This window comes from Pongo pygmaeus, chromosome 9 (assembly GCF_028885625.2).
Source record: "Pongo pygmaeus isolate AG05252 chromosome 9, NHGRI_mPonPyg2-v2.0_pri, whole genome shotgun sequence".
Classification (NCBI taxonomy): Eukaryota; Metazoa; Chordata; class Mammalia; order Primates; family Hominidae; genus Pongo; species Pongo pygmaeus.
This window is the reverse complement of record NC_072382.2, coordinates 67,537,068-67,550,355: the sequence shown is the minus strand read 5'-3', so window position 1 is coordinate 67,550,355 and position 13,288 is coordinate 67,537,068. Positions and strand designations below refer to the sequence as shown.

Below are 13,288 nucleotides of genomic sequence, written 5' to 3'. Positions count from 1 at the left end.
GGTGACCAATTGTCCGTCACAAGCAGAGGATTAGGACTTGGGATGGAGAAGACATACATTTATGATGCACAAAGGTCCTGGGAGGTCTCCCTTGGCAGCTAACTCTACCCACCAGGAAGATCCAGTCACACACAAGCAGGGAGGGGAAAAGGGAAGGATGAACAGGGTTGACTGGAGGAGACACTAGGATGGGGCAAGACTACAAGTACAGCATAATTTCAAAAGCACAGAGCAACCAGATGAGGGGGAGTGGCAGGGATGTGCTTGGAAAGACTGGCAGGAGAGTAAGCTCCTGAAGGGACCTGAATGCTAAGCTCAGGAGCTTGACCTTCATCCTAAAATAAAAGGCAGCCCAAAAAGCTTCTGGAGAGTGACTGAGCTGGGCTTTATGATTATCTTGATGGACTGGACACAGGGAGGTCAGGGTAGTTGAGCATTAATGGGACCCTAAATGAGGGTAAAAATGGAAAAAAGCAAAAGAAGACTCATTTCAAAGAGAACTGACAGGACACAAGCAAATTAGGATGTTGGGGCTAGTGGTGGTGTGTGAAGAACAAGGAGTCAAGCGGAGGGGCTGTCATGAACAGAGGTAGGTAACAGGAGGAAGAAGAGAGCAGTGGCCAAATCTCATGTTATCTATGCCTTCCTTTCTCTGGCATCCTTGCCCTCTTAATATCAGGCCTCATTCTGCCTTGCCTGGACCAGTAATGCCCAAATCTGGAGAGCTTGTTAGAAATCCTGAATCTACCAAACCCAAATCTCTTGTGTGTGGGTGTGGCACTGGGAATCTGTATTTTTAGCAAGCATCACAAACAATTCTCAGGCATTCAGACCAGCACTGGTTCAAGGCCCAGCAATCAGGAACCAATGGCCTGGACAGCTGCAGTTGTCCAGCAGGTCTTCCTGTATCCAGTCCTGTCTCCTCCAATCGTTCTTCTCCCTGGGCCAGCATGAATTTGTTTTTTCTTGTTTGTTTGTCTTTGTTTGTTTTGAGACAGTGTGGTGGCATGATCATGGCTCACTGCAGCCTCAGCCTCCTGGGCTCAAGTGATCCTCCTGCCTCGGCCTCCCAAGCAGCTGGGACTACAGGTGTGCAACCAGCTAATTTATTTTTTATTTTCTATTTTTTGTAGAGACAGGGCCTTACTATGTTGCCCAGGCTGGTCTTGAACTCCTGACCTCAGGATATGTGACCATATTCCACTGATCAAAAACCTTCAATGGCTCCCCACTGTCCACAGAATAGCTTAATCAAGATCCTTCACAATTTGGCCCTAAATTTCCTTTCTGAACGGAATCCCCACTTCTCTCCTTCAAGCATCCCATACTCCAGCCAAAATTAACTCCCTCCTGTTTCTAATATTTGCCTTCCCCTCCCCTCCATGTGCCTCATCCTAACACTATTCCCTACCTGGGAGTCCCTTGCACATTTTTCTGACTCTGCCTGGTTCCTGCACAACTATTCCTACTTGGTGTCACCTACAGATTCAAACCACCCAATTTCCCCAGACAGAACCTAAAACAGGGGTCAGAAAACCATAGACTGCCTGTTCTTGTAAATAAAGAATACAGTAATGCCCATTTATTTCCATGTTGTCTATAGCTGCCTTCTGCTCTTCTGCTACAATGGTAGAGCTGAGTAGTTGTAACATAGACTATATGACCCACGAAGCCTAAAATATTTACTATCTAGCCTTGTGTAGAAAGTTTATGACATCTGGTCTAAAGCAACAGCTCCTTAAATTGTGCTAGCCTCACCCTTTGGAGTTTAATTCTGATTATGGGGATTTTGCTTGTTCCAAGCCCACGTCCATCTTTGCGAACTCTAGTTCTGATAACTGGGTCACATCTGAGCTGGACCTTCAAGTTTGTGTAGGATGTTTCAAGCAAGAAAAGGCATTTCAGGAGGAAGGAACATCATAAATGGAGAATTACAGATATGAAAGTGTGAGGTCTCTTTGGAAAGTCTTGTAAGGCTAGAACATATAGAGAAATGACAGGAGATAAAGCTATAACATTAGTTTGGGACCAGATTAAGAAAAGACTTGGAGGCCATGCTAAGTGTCTGTTCTAAACTGCAAGCAATTGGAAGCCTTTAGGCAGCTAGAAGTGCAGTCCCGGAGTCAGAGGGAGTGATCAGGGTCAAAGCTAGAGGATTTGGAAGCATAATCACAGTGGCAATAAGTGAAGTGAGGTCAGGAAAAATATCACTGTAGGAAAGAATAGGGAATAAACTGAGGTCAGGCAGATATCCAGGGACTGTGAGGAAGAGCCAAACAGCCGGCCTGAGCCAAGAGTCAGAATCTGGCTATGAAAGCTAGGTGACTGGCTGGGGCTGGAGATGGATGCATGATCCACAGCCTTCAGAGCCCATGCTCCTAGGAACCACCTGGCTGTGAAACAGGCTTTCTGTGCCAAGAAAGTACCCACAGTATAATGCAAAAAGTACAGGTAGGATGAGTCTGGGCTCATTTCATTTGATAGACCCTCACTGACCGAGGTAGCACCTGTCTCTTTTCATCCCAAACCTTAAGAGTCAACCCAAAAACTGATACACTGACACACTCCACGCAAAGCCACTGATCCCTTTTCCAGCTAGGCCTGGAGACAGAGAGTCAGCTGGTGAACCAAGGGCAGCATCCTATTCTGGGTCTGTAGTTTCTACTGGCCCTCAAGCCCAGGAAAGCCCTGGACTGTCAGGCAAGGGAGCTGGATTTTTTTCCTTGCTCTGCAAGTGACTGATTGTGTGTTTTTCAGCAGGATCCTAGCCCTTCCTGGACTCCTGATGCTTCATCTATGCAGGAGGGGTTGGAGATTAAGGGCCTTCCCTGCCTTCTGGCCTCCACAGCACTCAACCCTAACTGCTCCCCCTTAAATCAGAAAGTTCCAGCAGACAAGAGGCCCCTCAAAGATCCCATCCATCAATCACAGCCATCTCGAGCTCCGTCCCTCAGCAAATCTGTTCTAGCTATAGCCTTCCAAGCAGCACTGGCAGCAGCAAGCACCTCCCCCAAAACACAGCCTGCTTCCTTTCCATTACCGGGGGAATTGCTCTCCCAGTAACAGGTCCTGTTCTGGGGTGCCAGTGCTACTCCCAGGGCCCTAGAGAGCCAATTAAGGTGAGGAAACTGTTCATGAACTAAAAAGCCACTCCACTGATAGGGCTCCGGGCTCCAGCTTCTGCACCTGCTGCACACCCAGCTCAGCAGCCTGCCCTTCACCTGGGAGACTTGAGTCACTGCTCACAACAGACCTCACAAGGCTGGACACACTGCAGCACCTGGAATGAGCAAAGAGTAGTCACCCACCTCCCAGGCTCCTATAGCTGAGATCTCACCCCCAGCCTCCCATTCCCACCCAAGACCATTAGAACACCTCCAGCTGAGCTGCTCATTAAGATAAGTGTCATTTCCCTCTTTGACTCTAAGGTTGTAGCATCTTGCATCAGTTCCCTCTCTCTGGATATTCCTAAAGTCTCAAGGCCTGCCCACCGAGGGACCGTGATTGCTCCTCCTTTCAGCATTAATAGTGTTCGGGGGATGCTGTCACCCTTCACTAGCTTCAAGAAGCATGGGGCTATGGTAGTTCTTTGGTGTTCTTAAATCTCATTATGTCTAGCCCTGAAAGCCAGAAAGGGCCTAGGATTGCCCAGTCAATTAGTGCTAGTGTCCAGGTGAGCTCTAGGGTCTGTGACTTCCAGCTGCATCCCCAACTTTGAAAATGAGAAAAATAAGATACTAAACAAGTAGATTCTGAAATCTGCATCTCAGTATCAAAGTCTTCCAGCCATGATTTGTTTTTTAATTGATTTGAAGAGAAACAATAAGTAATGTTCCTTTTCCTCACATGGGGAAGGAAATATCCAATTAATTCCCTCTTCCCTTTCCTAAAATGACAAATAAAACCACAGCAACTCTGAGAACCTTGAAGACAGAGCCAGCATATGGTAAGAGTCAGTTTCAGGGATGTTAGCTCCCTTCAGAGCTTGCTACATTTACTTAAGGTATCATTTTGGTACTCAATGGCCAACTTTCCAGATAGAATTTGACCTGGGACCATTTTTAATTAGCCAAAAAAGCAAATAGCCCCACGTAGATATTCTCATTGGCTGAGAAAATCTAATTCCAATAGCTAGCATTTGTGTACCCAGCCATCCCACTGCATGGCTAAGCCACTGTATTCTCACCACACTCCTACCTTTGCTCTGGTCCCCATCATTAGCTTTTGAAGATCTTGCCCAGCTGGTCTCCTCAGTACCTGAGAGGTGACGCAGACCCATCTTCCTAGTTGCTGGGGAGAATCTCAACTAGGCTGTGGCTGTATTAATTAAAGATTTGCACTTGATCCAGCAATTCAAATACTGAGTATACAATAGTCCCCCCCTTATTCATGGGGGATACATTCCAAGATGCCTGAAACAGTGGATAGTACCAAACCCTATATATACTATATTTTTCCTAAGCATACATACCTATGATAAAGTTTAATTTTTAAATTAGGCACAGTAGGAGATTAACAATAACTAATAATAAAATAGAACAATTATAAGAATATACTGTAATAAAAGCAACATGAATGCAGCCTCTACTGTCTCGCTCTCTCTCTCTTCCCCCTGCCCCCCACAAAATCTCTTAATATTTTCAGGCTGTGAGTAACTAAAAACTTGAAAGGCAAAACCTTGGATGCGGGGGGAGGGGACCACTGTATTTCCAAAGAAAATGAAATCAGCATGTCAGAGACATACCTGCACTCCCATGTTCATTGCTGTATTATTCACAATAGCCAGGACAGGGAATCAACCTAAGTGTCTACTGATGAATGGATAAAGAAAATGTGATATATAAACACAATACTATTCAACCATTAAAAAAAAGGAAAACCTGTCATTTGTGACAACATGGTTGTACTTACAGCACATTGTAAGTGAAATAAGCCAGGCACAGAAAGACAAATACTGTATAAGCTCACTCATGTAGAATCCAAAAAAACTGATCTCATAAAAGCAGAGAGTAAAAGAGCGGCTACCAGGGGCTAGAGTGGTTGGCAGGGGGCAAGGGTAGTTAGGGAGATGTTGGTGAAAGAATACAAAATCCAAGTTAGATAGCAGGAGTCAGTTCAAGAGATCCGTTGTACAGCATGATAAGTATGGTTAATAATATATTGTATTCTTGAAAGATGCCAAGAGAGTGGATGTAAAGTGATCTCACCACCAAAATGATAACTATGTGAGGTGTTGTGTATGTTAACTGGCTAGATTTAGTCATTCTGCAATGTATCTATACTTCAAAACATCATGTTGTACACTGTAAATACATATAGTTTTACCTGTCAGTTAAAATTTTTTTAATTAAAAAATATTTATATTTGCTGGCTCAGGCTGCAGGATTTGTTCTTTCTTCAAAGATTCTCCATGGAATCTCCTCATCAGTTTGGTATTCTAAGTGAGTGTGGACTCTCCCCCTGAGCAAAGTGCTACAATGTCGATCGCAAGCTTTGAAGACAGGTGAACTGAATTTGACCTTACCAGGCAGTAGTTGTTAACCTTAGTCTACAAATATCCCAATCCTCATATTTTCCATCTATAAAATGGGAATACTAATACCTACTTTATAAGGCTGCTGTGAAGTTTACAAAAGATAATGCCTGTACAGTGTCTGCCAACCAGTAAGTGCTGGATAAATGCATTTTGTACCTCCCACTTGCAGAACAAAAAGGGACAGATCACAAGTGAAAAAAGCCTTCTACCCAGGCTTTACTGATTAAGTCATTTATTCAATAAATATTCACTTAAGACCTCCTCTCCTGTATCATGTTCTGTGTTGGGCTGCGGGGTTACAGACATGAAAGGCACCGTCTGGTTGAATGAGAAGATGCCTACCTCATGCCATCCCCGCAGTTCCAAGCCCCAGAGCAGGAGTAGAGCCCTGGGGAGGCTCTGTTGAAGAATCAGAGTTGAAAACCAGCTGGACAAACCCTGAGCCCAGGCACAGCCCCTCTTCCATTCAACATAGCAACTGCTAGGCTCTGCCCAGCAAGTAGGAAGAAACAGGTTTATAGAAATGAACTCAGCCCCATGCAGTGTGGCTCCATCTGGTTGGAGGCATTGAAGCTAGGAACTTGTTTATTCCTCAGCCTCTATCCGCCTCCCCTGCCATCCCTCTACCGGCTCCCACATTTTACTTTAAAAAAAAAAAACAAAACAAACAAAAAAAAAAAAACAGATTTCTGCCCAGATTCACAGAAAGAGGATAAACTTTCCAGAAAGCCTGTGTTCCTACTCTGCTGGACAAAGTGACTGCACTAAAAACTCTCTCCAAACATGGCTTCTCAAACTACAGACCAGAAATCTAAGTTCAGGTATTGGGTATTTCACTAGGCTAGCCAGAGACAGGTGACAGCTCTGCCTTTCATCAGATAGCTGATTTGGGAGCCATTCTTTTGACCCTTCAGAAAATATTCAGTGGGCAACTGATATCTGCCAGTCCTAGCACATGGAGAACTTACCTGAGTTATTGATTCTTTGCTTGAACTTTAAACAATCTTGTCTTCACTGTATTATTATCACCTGTTTATTTGGCTGTCATTCATTAGACTATGAGCTCTTTGAAGTCAAGGGCTCTGTCTTTTCATCTCTGTACTCTAAATGCCATACAGCCTGGTACATAGTAGTCAATAAATATCCATGGGGGAGAGATAGACATACAAACCAACAAATACCACAACACATAGGGTCCTAATAGTTCCAAGTAAGAAAGAGGAAGTTAGGCCGGGCGCGGTGGCTCATGCCTGTAATCCCAGCACTTTGGGAGGCCGAGGCAGGCAGATCAGGAGATCGAGACCATCCTGGCTAATACGGTGAAACCCTGTCTCTACTAAAAATACAAAAAATTAGCCGGGCATGGTGGTGGGTGCCCGTAGTCCCAGATACTCAGGAGGCTGAGGCAGGAGAATGGCGTGAACCCAGGAGGCGAGCTTGCAGTGAGCCAAGATCTCGCCACTGCACTCCAGCCTGGGTGACAGAGTGAGACTCCGTCTCAAAAAAATAAAAAAAGAGGAAGTTTATTCAACTTTTTACCCATAAATGCAAATGTGAAAGGTAACCATGACCCAGCCAGACCGTAAGACCTACTAAAGAATATAAGAAGCCGGGCGCAGTGGCTCACTCCTGTAATCTCGGTACTTTGGGAGGCTGAGGTGGGCAGATCACCAGAGGTCAGGAGTTTGAGACCAGCCTGGCCAATATGGCGAAACCCCGTCTCTACTAAAAATACAAAAAAATTAGCTGGGCATGGTGGTGGGCACCTGTAATTCTAGCTACTCGGGAGGCTGAGAGGGGAGAATCGCTTGAACCCAGGAGGCAGAGGTTCCAGTGAGCCAAGATCGCACCATTACACTCCAGCCTGGGCAACAAGAGCAAAACTCCATCTCAGAAAAAAAAAAAAGAATATAAGATGCCACATATTATACATATTATATGAGAAATTGACTCTTTGGTTCCAAATTCAGCATGTTTCCATCTAACAGGCTTTTTCCCCCTATTTTACATCTTCTCAAGTTCTAAATAACAGCACTTTTTGTTTTTTACCTTTCTTACCTTCTTTCTATAAACGAGGCATAGTACAGAAGGCTTTATGTATATGTCCTCATTTAATCTTCACAACAGTCCTATGAGTTAGTAACTATCACCATTAACCCCATTTTACAGAAAAAAAAACCTCTTGGGCAGAGAGATGAAGTAACTTGCCTAAATTACACAACTAGTAATGGCAGGCAGATCAGGAATGACACTCAGATGGCCAAATATACTGACACCAAAGCTTTTGTTTTTATTCTTCATTGCAATTAGAATAACTTGGCAACAAATACTATGATTCAGGTAATTGTCATACACATAGACAGGGATGGAGTCTCACTCTGTCGCCCAGGCTGGAGTGCAGTGGCGCGATCTCAGCTCACTGCAACCTCCACTTCCTAGGTTCAAGTGGTTCTCCTGCCTGAGCCTCCGGAGTAGCTGATGCCTGCCACCACTGGTACCTGCCACCACACTCGGCAACTTTTTTTTGTATTTTTAGTAGAGACAGGGTTTCGCCATGTTAACCAGGCTGGTCTTCTCCTGACCTCAGGTGATCCACCTGCCTTGGCCTCTCAAAGTGCTGGGATTACAGGCGTGAGCCACCACAGCACCCAGACCATTAATATCAATTTAATGTTCTCCTTTTAGAGTCAAACACAGCCTTGACACATGCATAATTCGTTCACGTTAAAAACCTTAAATGAGATCAAAGACCTGAACTTAAGAGCTAAAACTATAAAACTCCTAGAAGAAAACAAAGGGGAAAATATTTATGACATTGGATTTGGCAATGATTTCTTGAATGTGACACCAAAAGCACAGACAACAACAACAAAAAACATAGATAAGTTGGACTTCATGAAAATTTAAAACTTTGTGCATCCCAGGACACTATCAACAGAATGAAAAAGCAACTCACAGAATGGAAGAAAATATTTGCAAATCATATATCTAATAAGAGGTTGGTATCCAGAATGTGTAAGAAATTTCCACAGTTCAACAATAGCAATGACAACCCCATTAAAAAATGGGCAAACTGAAACTCTGTACCCATCAAATAACAACTCCCCATTCCCCCAGCCCCTATAAATCACCTTTCTAGTTTCTATCTCTATGAAGCTGACTACTCTAAATATCTCATGTAACCAGAATCATACAGTACTTGCCCTTTTATGACAGGCTTACCTCATTTAGCATAATGTCCTAAAGCTTCATCCATGTTGTAGCATGTGTCAGAACTTCCTTCCTTATTAAGGCTGAATAATATTCCATTATATGTATATACTACATTTTGTTTATCCATTCATCTGTTGATTAACACTTGGGTTACTTCTACCTTTTGGCTATTGCAAATAATGCTGCTAGAAACATGGGTGTACAAATATCTCTTCAAGTCCCTACTTTAAATTCTTTTAAGCATATATCCAGAAGTGGAATTGCTGGATCATATGATAATCTGATTTTCAGTTCTCTGAGGAACTACCATATTTTCCACAGCAGCCACACTGTATTATATTCCCTCCAACAGTGCACAAATATTCCAATTTCTCTACGTTCTTGTCAACATCTATTATTTTCTGGGATTTTTTTTGGTTTGTTCGATAGCCATCCTAACGGGCTTGAGGTGGTTTCTCATCATGGTTTTGATTTGCATTTCCCTAGTGATTAGTGATGTTGAGCATTTTTTCTTGGGCTTATTGGTTATTTGTACTTCATCATTGAGGAAATGTATATTCAAGTCTTTTGCCCATTTTAAAATCAGGTTTTTTTTTTTTATTGTTGAGTTGTAGGAGTTCTTTATATATTCTAGATATTAACCCAACAATGCTGGAACTTTTTTTTTTTCATGGCTTAAAACATCAGAAGTTTATTACTTTCAATGATTCCATGGGTTGACTGAGTAGTTCTGCTTCAGGGATGTCATCTGGGATACTGGGATGGCCCAGTCCAAAACAGCCTCACTCATGGCTGGCAACTGGTACTGGTTGTCAGGCAGAAACCTCAGTTCTACTCTCCATGTGACTGCTTGGGCTGGCTCATAGCATGGAGATTGGATTCCAAGATGGCATATTCCTTTTCTTTCTTTTTTTTTTTTTTTTTGAGACGGAGTCTCGCTCTGTCGCCCAGGCTGGAGTGCAGTGGCTCCATCTCGGCTCACTGCAAGCTCCGCCTCCCGGGTTCACGCCATTCTCCTGCCTCAGCCTCTGGAGTGGCTGGGATTACAGGTGCACGCTGTCACGCCCAGCCAACTTTTTGTATTTTAGTAGAGACGGGGTTTTACCATGTTGCCCAGGCTGGTCTTGAACTCCTGAGCTCAGGTAATCCGCCCACCTCGGCCTCCCAAAGTGCTGGGATTACAGGCGTGAGCCACCGCGCCCAGTCCCAAGATGGCATATTCCAACCAGCAAACTTAGACATTGCAGATCTCCTGAGGCCCAGCCTTTGAAGTTACACAGTAACATTTCTGCCACATTCCAGTGGTTAAAGTAAGTCAGAGGAACAATACAGATTCAAGGGAAACAAATAGACTTCACCTCTTGGTGGGATGGGTGGCAGAAAAGAATTGTGGCTTTATCTTTATAGTCATGAACGGCACCATCACCAAAGCTGACATAAGGTGCCACTACTGCTGCAGAGGCCCAATATCATTTGGTCCAAAGCATAGACTGCCTTGTGTTGATGCATTGAGACCGCCATCTCCTATTGCTGCTAATACCAACAGTGCTATTTACCATTACTGAAGAATTATGGTAAAGTCACAGGCACCATCCTTCATACTGTCAATACTGCTGAAATCAATGGTACCCAATACCTTGCATCCTCATTGTCCAACATGATTTTAATAAAACTCCTTTAGGGCCAGGTGCAGTGGCTCACGCCTGTAATCCCAGCACTTTGGGAGGCCGAGGCAGGCAAGTCACTTGAGGTCAGGAGTTCAAAATCAGCCTGGCCAACATTTAGTATTTTGTACTAAAAATACAAAAATTAGCTGGATGTGGTGGCACATGCTGTAGTCCCAGCTATTTGAGAGGCTGACACAGGAGCATCGCTTGAACCCAGGAGGCAGAGGCTGCAGTGAGCCGAGATCGCACCACCACACTCCAGCCTGGGAGACAGAGCGAGACCTTGTCTCAAAAAAAAAAACCAAAACTCCTTTTGGGATTTTATTCACAGCGCTCAATGGCAGCCACCTATCACTCAGGCCTCAGGTCTGTCCAGGGGCTGTGGGGCCAGGGTCAGAGATTGTTAAGTAACATCGCATTAAGCCTGAGGGACTAACACAGTAATCAGCCCTCTCCTCTGCCCTTAGGCACTGGAATTGAACCAAACCTGACCACCTCATTTATTTCTTTTAAGTTTTATTTTAGGTTCAGGGGTACATATTTAGGTTTGTTATATAGGTACATTGTGTGTCGTGGGGGTTTGGTGTACAGATTATTTCATCACCCAGGTAATAATCACAGTACCTGATGGGTAGTTTTTTGTTTTGTCTTGTTTTGTTTTTATTTTCTATTTTTTTTGAGACAGAGTCTCACTCTGTCACCCAGGCTGGCATGCAGTGGTGTGATCTTGGCTCACTGCAACTTCCGCCTCCTGGATTCAAGTGATTCTCATGCCTCAGCCTCCCGAGTAGCTGGGACTATAGGCACGCGCCACCATGCCCAGCTAATTTTTGTATTTTTATTAGAGATAGGGTTTCACCATGTTGCCCAGGCTGGTCTCGAACTCCTGACCTCAGATGATTCGCCTGCCTCGGCCTCCCAAAGTGCTGGGATTATAGACGTGAGCCACCGCACCAGGCCTGATAGGCAGTTTTTTGACCCTCACTCTCCTCCCACCCTCCACGTTTGAGTACGTCCCAGTATCTGCTGATCCCATCTTTGTGTCCACATGTACTCAATCTTTAGCTTCCACTTATAAGTGAGAACATTAAGTATTTGGTTTTCTATAATGCTGGAACTTTCAAGATATATTTATGATTCACCATATTTATAAATTTAACTCACTGGATTTTCAAGAGTTCTTTAAGTAATCAAGAATGCCTATTTGCTAGATAATTGGAGTACTTACAAAGAAAATAAATTACATTTTATCTTATAAAAGCCAATATTAACAAAATTTGTAACTAAGTTCGCATATTAATCAAAGGCCCTTTAAATGGCATTGTTAAAATTTATACCACTTATAAAGTAAGATTTGTTAATTAAGATTGAGGAAAAACTAAGTTTATGTTTAAAAATCATATATTAATGTAAAAAAATCAAAATAGATCATATCTCTCCTGTACTCCAAACTCTCAGCAGACTCTGAGAGGCAAGGTAGCTTGCCCATGGGTTCAGAGGGCTTAAATATGTAGATAATCCAGACTATAGTTTTTAAAACTTTATTATCACAATGAAACACTAATTTTAAAAAATTATTGGACAGGACTCATGAAAATATGTGTGTGGACCTCAGCTTGAGAACATTTCACTAATTAAGAGTGTGGGCCGGGTGCGATGGCTCACGCCTGTAATCCCAGCACTTTGAAGTCCCCATTTTTAACCAGTGCTATAATGCCTCACAGAGAGCCTAGATTTGTGCTTCAAATCACTTGGGAAATACTGCAGAGAACAAAACAAACAGAAAAGATCAACAACGATATTTCTAAGTGTTGCCAACTTATTTGACTTTCTCACTGCATAATTTCATTCAATGGATATTCACTGTACCTCTGTGACATGTCCTGTGCTAGAATAATAAAATGAAGGGACCCGGTTCCCGTCTCCAGTGACTGCACAGTTCCCAACGAGACCGTCTCCTAGGAAACCTGACATTCTGGAGGAAGACACAGGCTCCTCCCTGCTGGGCAGCAGCTTAAATACTGAATAGTTCACTAGTCAGTGTGATTCTATTCAAAATCTGTTCCTGACTAACCCTAGGAAGCCAGCCATTCTCTCTCTGCCTTGGAGTTTTAGTGAGTCAGAACACATCCTCTACGTCTGGGGAGGCAGCCAAACTTTGAATCAAAACCTTCCCAGGCTTCTTAGTCTGCCACCAATTTAAGGAAATCCCAAACATGAAAAGTTCCAGCTTACAAAACAGATATATTAGGCATCAGGAGGATTCACTCTGTCTCACAGATTCCCCCAAAGATTGCTTTCGGCAATGAGTGTCCCTTGGGCATTTAAATTCTGATTCTTTCTACACCCGAAATTCAGTTCCTGTGAAACAGGAAGAGACCTGTTATGTACTGGGAGGTGAACTTGTGGTGCCTTTGTACTTACCATCTGCAACAGTCTCATGAGCCTTGGCAATCTGCCCTAGCTCCTGTATCAAGCCCTGGAAGCAGTCCTTACAGAGCAAATGCTGGCAGGATAGGAGATGGGAGCCCACACCTAGCAGGTCCTGACGGCACAATGAGCAGGTCATTACCACGGCCTCCATCTGTCCACTCTTAGGGCAGTGTTTCTGGCCAGCTAATGGCAGCCCCATAAAGCTCATGCCCACGTCCACAGCCATGCCTGTGCCCAGGACTGGGGCTTTTCCACTGATATCCTCAGGTGGGAAGCAGCGTGTAGAGCGAGCCAGCTCCACTCCCTGTAAGTGAAGCACAAAGCAGAGTGATCTATTTATTTTGAGCAGAAAAAAAATCTTAGCCCAGAGAGGCCTCGGAGAACAAGGCCTCAAAAGTCCAGGCCATGTTCCTCCCCAGAGCTGGAGGCTCATGCCTCA

At 43.9% G+C, this 13,288-nt stretch overlaps 1 protein-coding gene and 1 long non-coding RNA gene across 8 annotated transcripts in view; one reads left to right on the top strand and one right to left on the bottom strand.

Moving 5' to 3' along the window:
* Nucleotides 1–13,288, bottom strand: part of TRIM66 (tripartite motif containing 66) — a 70,367-nt gene that overhangs the window by 46,649 nt on the left and 10,430 nt on the right. For 6 of the 7 annotated variants that reach the window (XM_054438420.2, XM_054438419.2, XM_063671954.1 and 3 more), the window contains one exon: nucleotides 12,841–13,153. In XM_054438420.2, the coding sequence (XP_054294395.2) occupies nucleotides 12,841–13,153 (313 nt within the window). Of the gene's footprint in view, nucleotides 1–4,197; nucleotides 4,885–12,840; nucleotides 13,154–13,288 lie in introns of those variants that run through there. The other variant, XM_063671957.1, reaches the window with a different exon arrangement.
* Nucleotides 68–4,581, top strand: LOC129007473 (uncharacterized). The gene is made up of 3 exons (XR_008492333.1): nucleotides 68–589; nucleotides 999–1,089; nucleotides 2,761–4,581. It is a non-coding gene; the product is annotated as an uncharacterized LOC129007473 (long non-coding RNA).